Genomic DNA, 21,781 nt, shown 5'->3' on the forward strand with positions numbered 1-21,781 from the left:
CTAACACAGGGACAGAAAGCCAAATACTGCATGTTATCATAAGTGGGAGCTAAGATGAGAACACACGGACACATGGAGGGGAACACACTGGGGCCTATCAAAGGGTAGAGGGTGGTAGAGAAAGAGGATCAGGAAAAATAACTAATGGGTACTAGGCTCAATACCTGGGTGACAAAATAATCTGCACAACAAACCCCCATGATACATGTTTACCTGTGTAACAAACCTGCATGTGTACCCCTCAACTTAAAAGTTTTTTTTTTTTTAAAAAAGAGAAAAAAAGAAAAAATGGCATGGGTCTGAAATAATTTCTGCAGGTGGAGACTGAGCCTGGCCTTGCATGAAAAAATAGATAACTGCCATGCAAATTTGAGGAAAGCCAAGTTCAAATAGACCATGAGGGCCAAATCGACATAAATTTCTCTTCTTTCTCTAACTTATTTGTGTGGAAATGTGGAAAAAATAAACAGCCTCCCAGACTGAAGGATTTTGAAGGTTCGTATTCTAGCTTTGGGAAAAAAGGTAACAAGAAAGCAAGAGAGTTTAAAGCCATGGGAAAATACTCTGGGACAAGGATAGAGAAAGTACAGTGAAGCCAGGAAGAGTCTAGTAGTTTAAATAAATATTAAATGATGTGGCATAAAAATGTTAAATTCTATTGCAAATACCTAATGATTACTTATAATTTAATCTTTGATAATTTAGTCTTCAAAAAGATATTTTTCTTGGTTAAAATCATATTTGCTTTCTTTCTTAGGCAAAATAACTTTAGAGAGTATTTCTCTAGATGCTACCTACAAGTGCTGCCTAGATGCCCTCAGGTGGATTCTCCTTCTGGTTCAGCAGTCAGTAGCTCAGCTGCAGGCACTTTCTTGTCCCCTTTGACTAAGTGGAAACTTTGAAAGGTCTATAGTTTTTGAAAAAAGATGCATTTTCTCAAATTTGTAACCTAAACCACTTAAGAAGTTGAATTTAACTTCACAGATGGTTTTACAGGAAATAAAAGATCAAGTGCTCACAAGGTTAAATTTCAGGAAAGCCTTCTTGGATACAAGATAAAGGCGGGGTGTAAAGTGAAAACAAAAGTAGCTGGAGTTAGGTCATTTGATTTTATACTCTGTACTCAAGACTGCTCCTCTCTGCCGATTGCAACAGGTTGGTACTTTATTTCTTTTCTTATTCTGACTTGAATATTTTTTTTTAAGCCCAAAGATCTTGTATATTTACTTATATAGAGGGAATCCTGATGCATAAAAGTTTAAATGCTTACTTCTTTAAAAAAAAAAAAAAAAAAAAGGGTTACTTGAAAATAGCTGTACACTTTAACCTTAAATGAAAATCTTAATATAGCAAGAAGAAAATATGATTTTAAATACCATTAGTTGTCGGTAAAATTTTGTTAAAGAGAAAATAGGTTTTATTATAGCACTTTTTTTCACTTTCTTTTACAAGTACTGATTTTTTTTTTGTTCTCATAGTAATTATAAAGACACTTAAAAGCATGTCTATATATCTGCCAGAAGGATCATTTCTGCAAATAATTCCATTTCTACTCTTTTTTATTCACATTTTTAGTAAGATTAATTCTTACTTAAAAATTCCCTTCCTTAATATATTATAATATTTGGCCATATTATTCCTTATCATCAGGTTCAAGATTTTCTGATGAAAGAGAAAGGAAGAACAAGGTTCATATTGTGTTAATAATTAATGCATAAGAACATGAAGACCAGAGTAGTCTTCCAGACTGGAACTTTTTAAGTAACTTTAATGATAAAAAGAGTAATTTTAAAAAGTTGGCACCCGGTTTTTACATAATGAAAACAATTCTTCTATGTGGTATCTTTCTTCAGAGCCTTCTTTTCTTTGCTATATTCATTCAAAAAAAGTTAGCAAACAAGAACATTTCTTTTGAAAATGTACTATAATTTGGCACACTGTTTTAAAAATAATATTTTCATTACTGATTCTATAAGAATATTTGAGATACTTCAGAGGACAAAAACAACCCAAGGAAAATAGAAAGGCTAAAGAAAAAAGAAAACAAAATTCAGCACTATAATAAAAACACTGAAAGTCATTATTTTATACATTCCAAAACTTATGAATTCTGTGCAAGCTTATCTTAATACTACGGGGTGCTAGTAGCCAACATAGTGCAATAACAATGTTGACATAGAAGATTGCTGGGATACTATCTATCCATTCTAGAGTAACAGCTTTATACCTGTTGGCAAAACCTTTAATTTGACAAATATTTACTGAGAAGCTACTTTGTGCCAGGCACATTAACAAGATTTTATTTACAAACACAAATCAAATAGGTCATGCTTTGAGGAACTTAAAACCTAGAGGAACAAGGTAGTATGGGAAACGCATCCTTTCCACAGAATGGATCAGTTCTCTGAGGGGTATGTAGAGATTGCTAATACATCAGGAAAGTCTTCTGGGGAGGTGGCATCTGCGTTTATTGAGTGGGAATTGGCCCTTCCAGGGAAGGGCAAGAAATTGTATGGTAGATAAAGGAACAGAATGAGCAATGATGTAGACAGATGCTGCTGCACGGTGGTTGCCAGCCCACTGCTGAGAAATTAGTCCTATCACTGTCTCTAGTGTGGACACAGAGTAGGGAGAGGTGGCAGGAGCCATGGATGGTACCGCATTATGAAGAGAGCCTTGGGTATTTTGCTAAGGAGCTTGGATTCTGGCTTTCAGGTGAAGAGATGTGTCTTCCAGATGAGGAACAAAACAGAGGAGAGGCAGATTGGCAATTTAGAGATCAAATACTCCAGTGGAAATAAGAAAAACGTTTTTGACAAGGAGGTATTGAGGAGGAGTAACAACAGGATATCAGTTCGAAAGATACTGCTTGGCCATGTGCAGTGGCTCATGCCTGTTACCCCAACTCTGCGAGGCCAAGGCAGGTAGATTGCTTGAGCCCAGGAGTTTGAGACCAGCCTTGGCAACCTGGTAAAACCCCGTCTCTATCAAAAATACAAAAGTTAAACAGTCTCATAACCTGGTCAATAAATAAATAAATAAATGGATTAAAATTTAAAAATAGGCTGTGCTCGGTGGCTCACGCCTGTAATCCCAGCACTTTGGGAGGCCGAGGCAGGTGGATCATGAGGTCAGGAGTGCGAGACCAGTCTGGCCAACATAGTGAAACCCCATCTCTACTAACAATAGAAAAAATTAGCCAGGCACGGTGGTGTGTGCCTGTAATCCCAGCTACTTGGGAGGCTGAGGCAGGAGAATCGCATGAACCCAGGAGGCGGAGGTTGCAGTGAGCCGAGATTGCGCCACTGCATTCCAGCCTGGGCAACAGAATGAGACTCCATCTCAAAAAAAAATTAAATATTAAATATTAAAAAAGATATTGCAGTAGGCTAGGTGAGAAACATAATAGCTGAATTGTGCAAATGTGTGGAAGAGTGCAGATTAAGAGGAGAAGACAGATTCAAGACCTATTTGGAAGGCAGAATCAGAACTTGGGAACTGATTGGGAATCAGGGATGAAAGTAAGAGAGAAGACAAGAATGAAGCAGGCTTACAGCTTAGATGATTAGAGGATAGTGGTGCTACTAAAAAACAGTACACAATAAGCAAGTAGTGACCAGTTTTGGAGGGAAGTTGGCTAAAGGAGATCTTGTTTTATAAAAGGCAACTAGTGAAATTTAGTGCAAATGCTGACAGAATTTATTTAACTTATTTAAATTAAATTTATAAATAACATCAAAATAAAAAATAAATTTAATTTAAATAAACCAAGTAATTTACTATTTTCATTTTTATTCAATTTGTTGTAGATATACTTTTACGATTCACAAAATTATGTATGTAAAGATTATAACACTATTCTCTTTAGTTAAAATCTAATTAAATTTTCATATTTTAAAAATCATTTTTACATAAAAGTGTTCACTTTTATTTAGGATTTAATGATTAAGAAAATTCTCCAGGGCATTATGTTTATTGTCCTGTTCAAATCCCAGCTCTTTCACACAGAATTGTACAAGCAAAGTTTGAGTAACTAATCTTGGGGTCATATTCCAATGCGGCTCCCATTAAAGCGTTTCAAAGAGTGCTAGATTCAGGCTCACATATGTTACAGCAACAGGCTATACTCTAGGGAAAGAACAAAACAGCTTGATAAAAACTGTTTCCTTTTAAGCATATTTAGACAAATATCTATCCTGTATTCTCTTTGCCATCTAGATTGGAGCCATGGCTTTGGAACAGAACCAGTCAACAGATTATTATTATGAGGAAAATGAAATGAATAGCACTTATGACTACAGTCAATATGAATTGATCTGTATCAAAGAAGATGTCAGAGAATTTGCAAAAGTTTTCCTCCCTGTATTCCTCACAATAGCTTTCGTCATTGGACTTGCAGGCAATTCCATGGTAGTGGCAATTTATGCCTATTACAAGAAACAGAGAACCAAAACAGATGTGTACATCCTGAATTTGGCTGTAGCAGATTTACTTCTTCTATTCACTCTGCCTTTTTGGGCTGTTAATGCAGTTCATGGGTGGGTTTTAGGGAAAATAATGTGCAAAATAACTTCAGCCTTGTACACACTAAACTTTGTCTCTGGAATGCAGTTTTTGGCTTGTATCAGCATAGACAGATATGTGGCAGTAACTAAAGTCCCCAGCCAATCAGGAGTGGGAAAACCATGCTGGATCATCTGTTTCTGTGTCTGGATGGCTGCCATCTTGCTGAGCATACCCCAGCTGGTTTTTTATACAGTAAATGACAATGCTAGGTGCATTCCCATTTTTCCCCGCTACCTAGGAACATCAATGAAAGCATCGATTCAAATGCTAGAGATCTGCATCGGATTTGTAGTACCCTTTCTTATTATGGGGGTGTGCTACTTTATCACGGCAAGGACACTCATGAAGATGCCAAACATTAAAATATCTCGGCCCCTAAAAGTTCTGTTCACAGTCGTTATAGTTTTCATTGTCACTCAGCTGCCTTATAACATTGTCAAGTTCTGCCGAGCCATAGACATCATCTACTCCCTGATCACCAACTGCAACATGAGCAAACGCATGGACATTGCCATCCAAATCACAGAAAGCATTGCACTCTTTCACAGCTGCCTCAACCCAATCCTTTATGTTTTTATGGGAGCATCTTTCAAAAACTACATTATGAAAGTGGCCAAGAAATATGGGTCCTGGAGAAGACAGAGACAAAGTGTGGAGGAGTTTCCTTTTGATTCTGAGGGTCCTACAGAGCCAACCAGTACTTTTAGCATTTAAAGGTAAAACAGCTCTGCCTTTTGCTTGGATACATATGAATGATGCTTTCCCCTCAAATAAAACATCTGCATTATTCTGAAACTCAAATCTCAGACGCCATGGTCGCAACTTATAATAAAGAATGGGTTGGGGGAAGGGGGAGAAATAAAAGCCAAGAAGAGGAAACAGGATAATAAATGTACAAAACGTGAAAATTAAAATGAACAATATAGGAAAATAATTGTAACAGGCATAAGTGAATAACACTCTGCTGTAAAGAAGAAGAGCTTTGTGGTGATAATTTTGTTATCTTGGTTGCAGTGGTGGTTATACAAATCTACACAAGTGATAAAATGACACAGAACTGTATACACACATTGTACCAATTTCAATTTCCTGGTTTTGACATTATAGTATAATTATGTAAGATGGAACCATTGGGGGAAACTGGGTGAAGGGTACCCAGGACCACTCTGTACCATCTTTGTAACTTCCTGTGAATTTATAATAATTTCAAAATAAAAGAAGTTAAGAAAAACAAACCCACTATGCTATAAGTTAGGCCATCTAAAACAGATTATTAAAGAGGTTCATGTTAAAAGGCATTTATAATTATTTTTAATTATCTAAGTTTTAATACAAGAACGATTTCCTTGTATAATTTTAGTACTTGAATAAGTATGCAGCAGAACTCCAACTATCTTTTTTCCTGTTTTTTCTTTTTTTAATTTGTAAGTAATTTTATAAAATCCACCTCCTCCAAAAAAGCGATAAAAAAAAAAACAAACTATAATAAGCTTTTCTGATTCTTTTCAAAACATTCCTGGTAAGTTCCTAAAGACATAATTTGCTTCTATGATGTCAGCTTTCTTACTAATAACTGGCTATCATGACAAATGTTAGGTTTATCATATATAGTCTAGGTGTAATCCTCAGACTATCATTTTCATTTGGGTTCCAATTTCTTGACTTCCTAAAGAACTCATGCATTTATATGAGTCTACCACTGCCGATTGACTAAAAAATATATTATCCCATGCATAAAATGTCCTATTTTCATGTAAACACTTCATTTTTGAGTAATAAAAATATGTACCACAAAAATTATTAACATGTACAGCTTATCTTTTTAAAAAATATTTGCTGTAAATTATTATAATCCATGTAATATGCTCCTACTAAAATTAAATTTTGCTAGCAATTACATTGGTCAAAAATAGTATGCACTAATGAATTTTATCTCTAAAACTACAAAAAATGACATGTTTTCTGCTCTTAAACATCACCTAACCAACATATGTTATTTTAAAATTACTTTTTCTTTCAACCACTATTTCTAAGTTTGAAAATGCTTTCACACGCAGAATTAATTATTTTTTCATTTTTTTGAGACAGAGTTTCACTCTTGTTGCCCAGGGTGAAGTGCAGTGGTGCCATCTCAGTGCACATCAACTTCTGCCACCCAGGGTCAAGCAAGTCTCCTGCCTCAGCCTCCTGAGTAGCTGGGATTACAGGTGCCTGCCACCACACCTGGCTAATTTTTGTATTTTTAGTAGAGACAGGGCTTCACCATGTTGGCCAGGTTGGTCTTGAACTCCTGGCCTCAGGTGATCCACCTGCCTCAGCCTCCCAAAGAGCTGGGATTACAGGTGTGAGCCACCGCAACTGGACTACACATGCAGAATTTAAAGAATTATGATCATGAAACTAATCACTATGTATCATAGCAATATTCTAGAATAGCATCTGGCACAAAGGATCAGTGTGTTAGGTGAAAAAATTAGGCTGAACACTCACCACTGCTCCACCATTTCTTGCCATTAATTACATAGCTATCTTCTTCTCGTTGGATGCTGCATTCAATATTTGTGGCATCACTTGAAGCTACATCAGGTTCTATAAATAAACAAAAGCTGAATTTACAGGCAGGCAGATATCATCAGTAGATTTAGATAAGGATATGAAAACTTTAAAAACAAAGGCATCTTTATCTTTTTCAATGTCCTTTCACTCCCCATTCCACCCTGCTTTTCCCATAACCTACACACAGTATTCAATAAATGTGCACTGAAAGAATGAGTGAATGAAGTATACTGAACATTGGGGATCAGTATTTTGAATTGTATTTTTGGCTTCCTCACTGACATATAACTTGGGATACAACCCAGTCCTTTCTCCAATCAGCAGATGTAGACAAAAGTATTGTTTTCTACTTCTCACAATGGAGATATGTACTAAATATTGATTGGCAAGACAGATTCCCCCCCATATAGTTTACTGTCTTAAGCAATTTCTAATATGCCTTGCAAATTCCATCAGGAATGCTTTCACTGATTTATATACTTTGCATTCTTTAAAGCCTGTTCAACACTTAAGGTCTTCAGAAAGTTCTCCATGGGACACCCTTAGACAATTGCTTTACCGCATGGCACTTCAGAACTGTCTAGCTTTCAATCATAGCAATCTGCACTTGCTAATATGACACCCCTTTAAATGAGTTCTTCAGATATCCCATGTGTTCTGTTTCTAAAACTTAAGACTCATTTTTTTTTCTTTTTTAGAAAGAGGGCTGTGTATTCTACTTATTTTGTAAACCCCACCTAGTGCTTTGTAGACAATACATCCTACTGTAGGTATTCAATAAATGCCTATTACTGATTTAAACGGAGATCAGTTCTGCTATTATAGTAGTCCCCTGTCATCTGTAGTTTTGCTATCTGAGGTTTCAGTTATGAGAGGCCAACTGCATTCCAAAAATATTAAGTGAAAAATTCCAGAAGTAAACAATTCGTAATTTTTAAATAGTGTACCATTCTGAGTATTGTTATAATTGTTCTATTTTATTATTAGTTATTATTGTCTTACTATGCCTAATTTATAGATTAAACTGTATCATAGGTACATATGTATAAGAAAAAACATAGTCTAAATAGGGTTCAGGACTATCCCAGTTTTCAGACACCCACTGGGGGTCTTAGAACGTATCCCCTTCAGATAAAAGAGGAGTACTGTATAAATGTATACTATGTTATACAAAACAATAAAATCTGGCCATTATTGAAAGCACTTAAAAATTATGGACAAGCAAAATTTGGTTTAATTCTAAACTAAATCACAAAACAATGATTTTTTTCTATTGAAGAGTTCTTAATTCTTCCTATGTACAAATGATATTAAATCTGTCTTTATTAACATGTTCCTTTATTTTCCCACATGATTATAATTGGAGCCATATGTCCAGTAATGGTGAAATTTCTATTTTTCTGGGTTTATGGAAGAGTTGAATATTTTATAAGTATCAATATAAAATTATCACAAAGATATTTCATACATAAAAGATCTTAAATATTCATATATAGCAATTTTAGTAATGACATCAAAAAATTGTGAAACTAAGTTTACTCTGCTGCTAATGCTATAGCAGGCTACTAGAGAACATCATCTGATATTCTAACAAAGGAGAGGATCATATTTTTCTGAACATTTGAAAATGCCAAAATTTAATAACAGGCTCAAAATAAACATACTCACATTTTCGGCCAATGGCAAATTTGACTGAAACACAGAACCACATCCTGTATTTCCTTCAGCTCATCCATAACAACTCCGGGATGACTGACTACACAAGGAGAGAATGGTGATTGGCATTTACCTGTCATACAGAAGCAAGAGGTAATGTTCCCTTGCAGAAGAGGCTCAAGCCACTGTTTCTTCTGCTCCTCACTTCCATACAGGTGCAGAATCTCCATGTTCCCTGTGTCTATACATAAAGAAGGAGTATTTGTTTTGCATTTGAAAATTTATCAATATGAAATCCACAACTTTATGTAAAGAGTACAGAAATGCATCTTTTTAAAGCAAATGTTTGCTAACAAAAATATTTTGAAACATATAGTAAATATAATTTATACTGACAGCATGCCATAAATATTTACAAGTACAGGGCATTTGGTGCATATTTATTCAACTTGTTCTGAATCACAGACTCTTCTTCAGTTCATCCCAATGAAGAATGGCACTAATGACGTCTAACTCAATTAGAACTGAAGGAAACAATTTACTGGTCTAAACCTTGCCTGCTGTATTGCAAATATGCCCTGCTGGAAGTGATTGCAATGCTCCCGGAGAACAATTAACATTGCATGTCCTACTGAGACTCCAGCCCTTAATTTTACCTGCTGTTCCTCAAACACACCCTATGCTTTCTAATTTCCACATATTTGCCTGGGCCAGGCTTTTTCTCAAGTGAAATTCTCCCCGTCCTTCACAAGTAAATTCCTGCTTATGAGCCACCTCCTCTGCAAAGAATCTCTGATTACCCAGTCAGTAATACCTCCTTCTCTGAACTCACATAACAATTATTTCTATTTACCTCTAACATTGCTCTTACTTTTATGTACCCCATACTACCTAGAAAATACTTGATAATTCTCAAGGATGCTAAAGACAGAATCCCTGCCCTGGAAAGAAAATGGCAGCAGATAACTTCAAAGACCCTCTCTGATCCTTGGAGGGTATTGTTTATAGTATATGATGCACTGTAGTATTGCCCTTGGCTAACAAAGAATTCTTCATGACTGCCATGGAGTAAAATTTTCTAGATGGCTTCCTCTGATTTTCCATTCCTGTCAGATTTCTTAAAATACTGTCTAAAAGCTTTCCCCTGAGTGTTGATTATTCATAAGATTTTGAGAAAACAATTTTCATATCAACATTTACAATGACTTTAAGGATAGTTACTGAAATGCTTATGAAAATCGAATTGTGTAAGTTAAATCTCTCAAGATGTCTGCACTCTATTCAGGCACTCCTAACAGAGCCAACATTACATCAACATTAACAAAATTCCTTGCAGATTAACACAGCTTAACATTCTTTTTGACTGAGGGAGAAAATAAGTCCTGAGTTATAATTCATGAACCTCATTGTTTGTTTTGCCTGTTTTAAATTAACTGTTACTTGTTATAGTACAAATAAGGTAAATATTGAATTCAAAATTTCCAAAAATTATCAGTTTCTTCTGAAAAGCTCACAAAGTTATCATTTACAGGTTGGAAAAAAAAACTTGGATAAACTACACCAACAATAAAAATTATTTCCCATTAAAAAATATCAGACCAGCTCTCTAGATTCCTCCTCTCTGGGCAGGGCATCTCTAAAAGAAAGGCAGTAGCCCCAGTCAGGGGCTTACAGATGAAACTACCATCTCCCTGGGACAGAGGACCTGCAGGAAGGGGTGGCTGTGGGCGCAGCTTCAGCAGACTTCAACATTCCTGCCTGCTGGCACTGAAGACAGCAGCGGATCTCTCAGCACAGTGCTTGAGCTCTGCTAAGGGACAGACTGCCTCCTCAAGTGGGTCCCTGACCCCCGTGCCTCCTGACGGGGAGACACCTCCCAACAGGGGTCGACATACACCTCAAACAGGAGAGCTCTGGCTGGTGTGTGGTGGGTGCCCCTCAGGGACAAAGCTTCCAGAGGAAGGAACAGGCGGCAATCTTTGCTGTTCTGCAGCCTCCACTTGTGATATCCAGGCAAACAGGGTTGGGAGTGGACCTCCAGCAAACTCCAGCAGACCTGCAGCAGAGGGGCCTGACTCAGAAGGAAAACTAACAAACGGAAAGGAATAGCATGAACAACAAAAAGGACGCCTACACAAAAACTCCATCTGAAGGTCACCAACATCAAAGACCAAAGGTAGAAAAATCCACGAAGATGAGGAAAAACCAATGCAAAAAGGCTGAAAATTCCAAAAACCAGAATGCCTCTTCTTCTCCAAAGGATCACAACCCCTCGCCAGTAAGGGAACAAAACTGGATGGAGAATGAGTTTGACGAATTGACAGAAGTAGGCTTCAGAAGGTGGGTAATAACAAACTCCTCTGAGCTAAAGGAGCATGTTCTAGCCCAATGCAAGGAACCTAAGAACGTTGACAAAAGTTAGAGGAATTGCTAACTAGAATAACCAGTTTAGAGAAGACCATAAATGACCTGATAGAGCTGAAAAACACAGCACAAGAACTTCGTGAAGTATACACAAGTATCAATAGCTGAATCAATCAAGCGAAAGAAAGGATATCAGAGACTGAAGATCAACTTAATGAAATAAAGCATGAAGACAAGACTAGAGAAAAAAGAATGAAAAGGAATGAACAAAGCCTCCAAAAAATATGGGATGACATGAAAAGACCAAACCTAGGTTTGACTGGTGTACCTGAAAGTGAAGGGGAGAATGGAACCAAGTTGGAAAACACTCTGCAGGATATTATCCAGGAGAACTTCCCCTACCTAGCAAGAGAGGCCAACATTCAAATTCGGGAAATACAGAGAACACCACAAAGATACTCCTCAAGAAGAGCAGCCCCAAGACACATAATCATCAGATTCACCAAGGTTGAAATGAAAGAAAAAATGTGAGGGGCAGCCAGAGAGAAAGGTCAGGTTACCCACAATAGGAAGCCCATCAGACTAACAATAGATCTTTCCACAGAAACCCTACAAGCCAGAAGAGAGTGGGGGCCAATATTCAACTTTCTTAAAGAAAAGAAATTTTCAAGCCAGAATTTCATATCCAGCTAAACTAAGCTTCATAAGCGAAGGAAAAATAAAATCCTTTACAGACAAGCAAATGCTGGGAGAGATTTTGTCACCACCAGGCCTGTCTTACAACAGCTCCTGAAGGAAGCACTAAACATGCAAAGCAAAAACTGGTACTAGCCACTGCAAAAACATACCAAATTGTAAAGACCATCGACACTATAAAGAAACTGCATCAACTCACAGGCAAAATAACCAGCTAGCATCATAATGACAGGATCAAATTCACATATAACAATATTAACCTTAAATGTAAATGGGTTAAATGCCCCAATTAAAAGACACACACTGGCAAATTGGATAGAGTCAAGACCCATTGGTGTGCTGTATTCAGGAGACCATCTCACGTGCACAGACACACATAGGCTCAAAATAAAGGGATGGAGGAAGATTTACCAAGAAAATGGAAAGCAAAACAAAAACAAAAAAGCAGGGGTTGCAATCCTAGTTTCTAATAAAACAGACTTTAAACCAACAAAGATAAAAAAAAGACAAAGAAGGACATTACATAATGGTAAAGGGATCAATGCAACAAGAAGAGCTAACTATCCTAAATATATATGCACCCAAAACAGGAGCACCCAGATTCATAAAGCAAGTTCTTAGAGACTACAAAGAGACTTAGACTCCCACACAATAATAGTGGGAGACTTTAACACCCCACTGTCAATATTAGACAGGTCGACGAGACAGAAAATTAACAAGGATATTCAGGATTGAACTCAGCTCTGGACCAAGCGGACCTAGTAGTCATCTACAGACTCTCCACCCCAAACTGACAGAATATACATCCTTCTCAGCACCACATTGCACTTATTCTAAAATTGACCACATAATTGGAAGTAAAACACTTCTCAGAAAATGCAAAAGAATTGAAATCATAACAAAAAGTCTCTCAGACCACAGTGCAATCAAATTAGAACTCAGGATTAAGAAACTCACTCAAAACTGCACATCTATATGATAACTGAACAACCTGCTCCTGAATGACTACGGGGTAAGTAATGAAATTAAGGCAGAAATAAATAAGTTATTTGAAACCAATAAGAACAAAGACACAATGTACCAGAATCTCTGGGACACAGCTAAAGCAGTATTTAGAGGGAAATTTTTAGCACTAAATGCCCACAGGAGAAAGCGGGAAAGATGTAAAATTGACATGTTAACATCACAATTAAACGAACTAGAGAAGCAAGCCAAACAAATTCAAAAGCTAGCAGAAGACAAGAAATAACCAAGATCAGAGCAGAACTGAAGGAGATAGAGACAAGAAAAACCCTTCAAAAAATAAATGAATCCACGAGCTGGTTTTTTGAAAAGATTAACTAAATACACCACTAGCCAGACTAATAAAGAAAAGAGAAGAATCAAATAGACATAATAAAAAATGATAAAGGGGATATCAACACTGATCCCACAGAAATACAAACTACCATCAGAGAATACTATAAACACCCTATGCAAATAAACTAGAAAATCTAGAAGAAATGGATAAACTCCTGGACACATATACCCTCCCAAGATTAAACCAAAAAAGTCAAATCCCTGAATAGACCAATAACAAGGTCTGAAATTGAGGCAGTAATTAATAGCCCACCAACCCAAAAAAGCCCAGGACCAGATGGTTTCACAGTCGAATTCTACCAGAGGTACAAAGAGGAGCTGATACCATTCCTTCTGAAACTATTCCAAACAATAGAAAAAGAGGGACTCCTTCCTAACTTGTTTTATGAGGCCAGCATCATCCTGATACCAAAACCTGGCAGAGACACAACAAAAAAAGAAAATTTCAGACCAATATCCCTGATGAACATCAAAGTGAAAATGCTCACTAAAATACTGGCAAACCAAAACCAGCAGCACATCAAAAAGCTTATCCACCACAATCAAGTTGGCTTCATCCCTGGGATGCAAGGCTGGTTCAACATATGCAAATCAATCAATGTAATCCATCACATAAACAGAACCAATGACAAAAACCACATGATTATCTCAATAGATGCAGAAAAGGCCTCTGATAAAATTCAACACCCCTTCATGCAAAAAACTCTCAATAAACTCGGTATTGATAGAACGTATCTCAAAATAAGAGCTATTTATGACAAACCCACAGCCAATATCATACTGAATGGGCCACAGCTGGAAGCACTCCCTTTGAAACTGGGACACACTCAAAGCAGTGTGTAGAGGGAAATTTATAGCACTAAATGCCCACAAGAGAAAGCAGGAAAGATCTAAAATTGACACCCTAACATCACAATTAAAAGAACTAGAGAAGAGCAAACACATTCAAAAGCTAGCAGAAGGCAAGAAATAACTAAGATCAGAGCAGAACTGAAGGAAATAGAGACACAAAAAACCCTTCAAAAAAATCAATGAATCCAGGAGCTGGTTTTTTGAAAAGATCAACAAAATTGATAGACCGCTAGCAAGACTAATAAAGAAGAAAACAGAGAAGAATCAATAGACGCAATAAAAAATGACAAAGGGGATATCACCACCGATCCTACAGAAATACAAACTACCATCAGAGAATACCATGAACACCTCTATGCAAATAAACTAGAAAATCTAGAAGAAATGGATAAATTCCTCAACACATATACCCTCCCAAGACTAAACCAGGAAGAAGTTGAATCTCTGAATAGACCAACAACAGGCTCTGAAATTGAGGCAATAATTAATAGCTTACCAATCAAAAACAGTCCAGGACCAGATGGATTCACAGCTGAATTCTACCAGAGGTACAAGAAGGAGCTGGTACCATTCCTTCTGAAACTATTCCAATCAATAGAAAAAGAGGGAATCCTCCCTAACTCATGTTATGAGGCCAGCATCATCCGGATACCAAAGCCTGGCAGAGACACAACAAAAAAAGAGAATTTTAGACCAATATCCTTGATGAACATTGATGCAAAAATCCTCAATAAAATACTGGCAAACTAAATCCAGCAGCACATCAAAAAGCTTATCCACCACGATCAAGTGGGCTTCATCCCTGGGATGTGAGGCTGGTTCAACATATGCAAATCAATAAATGTAATCCAGCATATAAACAGAACCAAAGACAAAAACCACATGATTATCTCAAGAGATGCAGAAAAGGCCTTAGACAAAATTCAACAACGCCTCATGCTAAAAACTCTCAATAAATTAGGTATTGATGGGTCGTATCTCAACATAATAAGAGCTATCTATGACAAACCCACAATCAATATCATACTGAATGGACAAAAACTGGAAGCATTCCCCTTGAAAACTGGCACAAGATAGGGATGCCCTCTCTCACCTCTCCTATTCAACATAGTGTTGGATGCTCTGGCCAGGGCAATCAGGCAGGAGAAGGAAATAAAGGGCATTCAATTAGGAAAAGAGGAAGTGAAATTGTCCCTGTTTGCAGATGACATGATTGTATATCTAGAAAACCCCATTGTCTCAGCCCAAAATCTCCTTAAGGTGATAAGCAACTTCAGCAAAGTCTCAGGATACAAAATCAATGTGCAAAAATCACAAGTATTCTTATACACCAATAACAGACAAACAGAGAGCCAAATCATGAGTGAACTCCCATTCACAATTCCTTCAAAGAGAATAAAATACCTAGGAATCCAACTTACAAGGGATGTGAAGGACCTCTTCAAGGAGAACTAGAAACCACTGCTTAATGAAATAAAAGAGGATACAAACAAATGGAAGAACATTCCATGCTCATGGGTAGGAAGAATCAATATCATGAAAATGGCCATACTGCCCAAGGTAATTTATAGATTCAATGCCATCCCCATGAAGCTACCAATGACTTTCTTCACAGAATTGGAAAAAACTACTTTGAAGTTCATATGGAACCAAAAAAGAGCCTGCATCTCCAAGTCAATCCTAAGCCAAAAGAACAAAGCTGGAGGCATCACACTACCTGACTTCAAACTATACTACAAGGCTACAGTAACCAAAACAGCATGGTACTGGTACCAAAACAGAGATATAGACTAATGGAACAGAACAGATCCCTCAGAAATAACGCCACATATCTACAACTATCTGATCTTTGACAAACCTGAGAAAAACAAGCAATGGGGAAAGGATTCCCTATTTAATAAATGGTGCTGGGAAAACTGGCTAGCCATATGCAGTAAGCTGAAACTGGATCCCTTCCTTACACCTTATACAAAAATTAATTCAAGATGGATTAAAGACTTACATGTTAGACCTAAAACCATAAAAACCCTAGAAGAAAACCTAGGCAATACCATTCAGGACACAGCCATGGGCAAGGACTTCATGTCTAAAACACCAAAAGCAATGGCAACAAAAGCCAAAATTGACAAATGGGATCTAATTAAACTAAACAGCTTCTGCACAGCAAAAGAAACTACCATCAGAGTGAACAGGCAACCTACAGAATGGGAGAAAAGTTTTGCAATCTACTCATCTGACAAAGGGCTAATATCCAGAATCTACAATGAACTCCAACAAATTTACAAGAAAAAAACAAACAACCCCATCAAAAAGTGGGCAAAGGATATGAACAGACACCTCTCAAAAGAAGACATTTATGCAGCCAAAAGACACATGAAAAAATGCTCATCATCACTGGCCATCAGAGAAATGCAAATCAAAACCACAATGAGATACCATCTCACACCAGTTAGAATGGCGATCATTAAAAAGTCAGGAAACAACAGGTGCTGGAGAGGATGTGGAGAAATAAGAACACTTTTACACTGTTGGTGGGACTGTAAACTAGTTCAACCATTCTGGAAGTCAGTGTGGCGATTCCTCAGGGATCTAGAACTAGAAATACCATTTGACCCAGCCATCCCATTACTGGGTATATACCCAAAGGATTATAAATCATGCTGCTATAAAGGCACATGCACATGTATGTTTATTGTGGCACTATTCACAATAGCAAAGACTTGGAACCAACCCAAATGTCCAACAACGATAGACTGGATTAAGAAAATGTGGCACATATACACCATGGAATACTATGCAGCCATAAAAAAGGATGAGTTCATGTCCTTTGTAGGGACATGGATGAAGCTGGAAACCATCATTCTCAGCAAACTATCACAGGGACAAAAAACCAAACACCACATGTTCTCACTCATAGGTGGGAATTGAACAATGACAACACATGGACACAGGAAGGGGAACATCACACACCGGGGCTTGTTGTGGGGTGGGGGGAGGGGGGAGGGATAGCATTAGGAGAGATACCTAATGCTAAATGACGAGTTAATGGGTGCAGCACACCAACATGGCATGTGTATACATATGTAACAAACCTGCATGTTGTGCACATGTACCCTAAAACTTAAAGTATAATAATAGCTCTCCCTCTCCCTCTCCCTCTCCCTCTCCCTCTCCCTCTCCCTCTCCCTCTCCCTCTCCCTCTCCCTCTCTCCCTCTCCCTCTCCCTCTCCCTCTCTCCCTCTCCCTCTCCCTCTCTCCCTCTCCCTCTCCCTCTCCCTCTCCCTCTCCCCTTTCTTCGGTCTGCCTCTCCTTCTTTTTTCGGTCTCCCACTGTTATCGAAGCTGGACTGTACTGCCATGATCTCAGCTCGCTGCAACCTCCCTGCCTCGGGCTCCTGTGACTCTCCTGCCTCGGCCTGCCGAGTGCCTGGGATTGCAGGCGCGCGCCGCCACGCCTGAATGGTTGTTGTATTTTTGGTGGAGACGGGGTTTCGCCGTGTTGACCGGGCTGGTCTCCAGCTCCTGGCCTCCAGTGATCTGCCTGCCTCGGCCTCCCGAGATGCTGGGATTGCAGACGGAGTCTCGCTAACTCAATGCTCAATGGTGCTCAGGCTGGAGTGCAGTGGTGTGATCTCGGCTCGCTGCAACCTCCACCTACCAGCCTCCTGCCTTGGCCTCTTAAAGTGCTAAGATTACAGCCTCTGCCCCGCCGCCACCCCGTCTAGGAAGTGAGGAGCACCTCTGCCCGGCCGCCCATCGTCTGGGATGTGAGGAGCGCCTCTGCCCGGCTGCCACCCCGTCTGGGAGGAAGTGAGGAGCGCCTCTGCCCGGCTGCCCCGTCTGGGAGATGAGGAGCACCTCTGCCCGGCCGCCCCGTCTGGGAGGTGAGGAGCGCCTCTGCCTGGCCGCCACCCCGTCTGGGAGGAAGTGAGGAGCGCCTCTGCCCGGTTGCCCCATCTGGGAAGTGAGGAGCGCCTCTGCCTGGCCGCCACCCCATCTGGGAAGTGAGGAGCGCCTCTGCCCGGCTGCCACCCCATATGGGAAGTGAGGAGCGCCTCTGCCCAGCCGCCCCTTCTGGGAGGTGAGGAGCGCCTCTGCCCAGCCGCCCCGTCTGGGAGGTGAGGAGTGCCTCTGCCCGGCTGCCCCGTCTGGGAGGTGAGGAGTGCCTCTGCCTGGCCGCCACCCCGTCTGGGAGGAAGTGAGGAGCACCTCTGCCCAGCTGCCCCATCTGGGAAGTGAGGAGCGCCTCTGCCCGGCTGCCACCCCCTATGGGAAGTGAGGAGCGCCTCTGCCCAGCCGCCCACTCTGGGAAGTGAGGAGCGCCTCTGCCCGGCCGCCCACTCTGGGAAGTGAGGAGCGCCTCTGCCCGGCCGCCCACTCTGGGAGGTGAGGAGTGCCTCTGCCCGGCCGCCCCGTCTGGGAGGTGAGGAGCGCCTCTGCCTGGCCGCCACCCCGTCTGGGAGGAAGTGAGGAGGACCTCTGCCCAGCTGCCCCATCTGGGAAGTGAGGAGCGCCTCTGCCCGGCTGCCACTCCCTATGGGAAGTGAGGAGCGCCTCTGCCCGGCTGCCCACTCTGGGAAGTGAGGAGCGCCTCTGCCCGGCCGCCCACTCTGGGAGGTGGGGAGCGCCTCTGCCTGGCCACTCCGTCTGGGAAGGGAGGAGCGCCTCTGCCCGGCCGCCCTGTCTGGGAGGTGAGGAGCGCCTCTGCCCGGCCGCCACCCCGTCTGGGAGGAAGTGAGGAGCACCTCTGCCCGGCCGCCCCGTCTGGGAAGTGAGGAGCGCCTCTGCCTGGCCGCCACCCCGTCTGGGAGGAAGTGAGGAGCGCCTCTGCCCGGCTGCCCCATCTGGGAAGTGAGGAGCGCCTCTGCCCGGCCGCCACCCCATATGGGAAGTGAGGAGCGCCTCAGCCTGACCACTCCGTCTGGGAGGTGAGGAGCGCCTCTGCCCGGCCGCCCCGTCTGGGAGGTGAGGAGTGCCTCTGCCCGGCCATCACCCCGTCTGGGAGGAAGTGAGGAGCACCTCTGCCCGGCCGCCCCTTCTGGGAGATGAGGAGCACCTCTGCCCGGCCGCCCCGTCTGGGAGATGAGGAGCACCTCTGCCCGGCCGCCCCGTCTGGGAGATGAGGAGCACCTCTGCCCGGCCGCCCCGTCTGGGAGGTGAGGAGCACCTCTGCCCGGCCGCCCCGTCTGGGAGGTGAGGAGCGCCTCTGCCTGGCCGCCACCCCGTCTGGGAGGAAGTGAGGAGCGCCTCTGCCTGGCTGCCCCATCTGGGAAGTGAGGAGCGCCTCTGCCCGGCCGCCACCCCATATGGGAAGTGAGGAGCGCCTCTGCCTGGCCACTCCGTCTGGGAGGTGAGGAGCACCTCTGCCCGGCCGCCCCGTCTGGGAGGTGAGGAGTGCCTCTGCCCGGCTGCCACCCCGTCTGGGAGGAAGTGAGGAGCACCTCTGCCCGGCCGCCCCCTCTGGGAAGTGAGGAGCGCCTCTGCCTGGCCGCCACCCCGTCTGGGAGGAAGACGTGAGGAGCGCCTCTGCCCGGCCGCCCAGTCTGGGAAGTGAGGAGCGCCTCTGCCCGGTCGCCCCGTCTGGGAAGTGAGGAGCGCCTCTGCCCGGCCGCCCTGTCTGGGAGGTGAGGAGCGCCTCTGCCTGGCCGCCACCCCGTCTGGGAGGAAGTGAGGAGCGTCTCTGCCCAGCCGCCCCGTCTGGGAAGTGAGGAGCGCCTCTGCCCGGCTGCCACCCGGTCTGGGAGGAAGTGAGGAGGGCCTCTGCTGGGCCGCCCCGTCTGGGAAGTGAGGAGCGCCTCTGCCGGGCCGCCCCGTCTGGGAGGTGAGGAGCGCCTCTGCCCGGCTGCCACCCGGTCTGGGAGGAAGTGAGGAGCGCCTCTGCCCGGGCGGCCCCGTCTGGGAAGCGAGGAGCGCCTCTGCCCGGGCGGCCCCGTCGGGGAAGTGAGGAGCGCCTCTGCCCGGCCGCCCCGTCTGGGAGGTGAGGAGCGCCTCTGCCCGGCTGCCACCCGGTCTGGGAGGAAGTGAGGAGCGCCTCTGCCCGGGCGGCCCCGTCTGGGAAGCGAGGAGCGCCTCTGCCCGGGCGGCCCCGTCTGGGAAGCGAGGAGCGCCTCTGCCCGGGCGGCCCCGTTGGGGAAGTGAGGAGCGCCTCTGCCCGGCCGCCCCGTCTGGGAGGAGAGGAGCGCCTCTGCCCGGGCGGCCCCGTCTGGGAAGCGAGGAGCGCCTCTGCCCGGCCGCCCTGTCTGGGAGGTGAGGAGCGCCTCTGCCCGGCTGCCCTGTCTGGGAGGTGTACCCAACAGCTCCGAAGAGACAGCGACCATCGGGAGCGGGCCATGAGGACGATGGCGATTTTGTTGAAAAGAAGGGGGGGAAGTGTGGGGAAAGGAAGGAGAGATCAGATTGTTGCTGTGTCTGTGTAGAAAGGGGTGGGCATAGGAGACTCCATTTTGTTCTGACTAGGAGAAATTCTTCTGCCTTGGGATGCTGTTGATCTATGGCCTTTCCCCCAGCCCCATGCTCTCTGAAACATATGCTGTGTCAACTCAGGGTTAAATGGATTAAGGGCGGTGCAAGATGTGCTTTGTTAAACAGATGCTTGAAGGCAGCATGCTCTTTAAGAGTCATCACCACTCCCTAATCTCAAGTACCCAGGGGCACAAACACTGCAGAAGGCCGCAGGGACCTCTGCCTAGGAAAACCAGAGACCTTTGTTCATGTGTTTATCTCCTGACCTTCTCTCCACTATTATCCTATGACCCTGCCACATCCCCCTCTCCGAGAAACACCCAAGAATGATCAATAAATACTTCATAAATTAAAAAAAAAATAAATAAATAAAAAAATAAAGTATAATAATAATAAAAATAAATAAATAAATAAAAATTATATTCTAAAACAAAACAAACAAACAAAAAAGAAAACCAGCATAAGACAAGGATGCCCTCTCTCACCACTCCTATTCAACATAGTATCAGAAGTTCTGGCCAGGGCAATCAGGCAACAGAAAGAAATGAAGGGTATTCAGATAGGAAGAGAGGAAGTCAAATTGTCACTGTTTGCAGATGACATGATTGTATATTTAGAAAACCCCATCATCGGCTGGGTGCAGTGGCTCATGCCTGTAATCCCAGCACTTTGGGAGGCCAAGGCAGATGGATTACCTGAGGTCAGGAGCTTGAGACCAGCCTGGTCAGCATGGCGAAACCACGTCTCTACTTAAAGTACAAAAATTAGTAGGGCATGGTGGCAGGCACCTGTGATCCCAGCTACTCAGGAGGCTGAGGCAGGAGAATTGCTTGAGCCTGGGAGGCGGAGGTTGCAGGGAGCCAAGATTGCACCACTGCTCTCCAGCTTGAGCGAGACGAGCGAGACTCCATCTCAAAAAAAAAAAAAAAAGAAAGACAGAAAAAAGAAAACCCCATCATCTCAGCCCAAAATCTCCTTAAGCTGATAAGCAACTTCAACAAAGTCTCAGGATACAAAATCAATGTGCAAAAATCACAAGCATTCCTATACACCAATAATAGACAGAGAGCCAAATCTTGAGTGAACTCCCATTCACAATTGCTACAAAGAAAATAAAATACCTAAGAATCCAACTTATGAGGGATGTGAAGGACCTCTTCAAGGAGAGCTACAAACCACCGCTCAAGGAAAAAAGAGAGGACACAACCAAATGGAAAAACATTCCATGCTCATGGATAGGAAGAATCAATATCATGAAAATGGCCATACTG

The 21,781-nt window shown here is 42.5% G+C and overlaps 2 protein-coding genes across 4 annotated transcripts in view; one reads left to right on the top strand and one right to left on the bottom strand.

Moving 5' to 3' along the window:
- ACAD11 (acyl-CoA dehydrogenase family member 11) overlaps positions 1 to 21,781 on the bottom strand; it is a 112,754-nt gene that overhangs the window by 44,282 nt on the left and 46,691 nt on the right. For all 3 annotated transcript variants that reach the window (XM_009239318.4, XM_054550348.2, NM_001132931.2), the window contains 2 exon segments: positions 8,912 to 9,019; positions 7,057 to 7,155 (listed from right to left, as the gene is read on the bottom strand). In XM_009239318.4, the coding sequence (XP_009237593.3) occupies positions 7,057 to 7,155; positions 8,912 to 9,019 (207 nt within the window).
- On the top strand, positions 1,059 to 5,361 carry ACKR4 (atypical chemokine receptor 4). Its single transcript, XM_002814055.5, has 2 exons — positions 1,059 to 1,155; positions 4,219 to 5,361. The coding sequence occupies exon 2, from the start codon at positions 4,228 to 4,230 to the stop codon at positions 5,278 to 5,280; it is 1,053 nt and encodes a 350-aa protein (XP_002814101.3). The 5' UTR covers positions 1,059 to 1,155; positions 4,219 to 4,227; the 3' UTR covers positions 5,281 to 5,361.

This window comes from Pongo abelii, chromosome 2 (assembly GCF_028885655.2).
Source record: "Pongo abelii isolate AG06213 chromosome 2, NHGRI_mPonAbe1-v2.0_pri, whole genome shotgun sequence".
Taxonomy (NCBI): Eukaryota; Metazoa; Chordata; class Mammalia; order Primates; family Hominidae; genus Pongo; species Pongo abelii.

Coding starts and splice junctions, on each gene's coding strand:
- ACKR4 (XM_002814055.5), top strand. CDS start 4,228: ATGGCTTTGGAACAGAACCAGTCAACAGATTATTATTATGAGGAAAAT.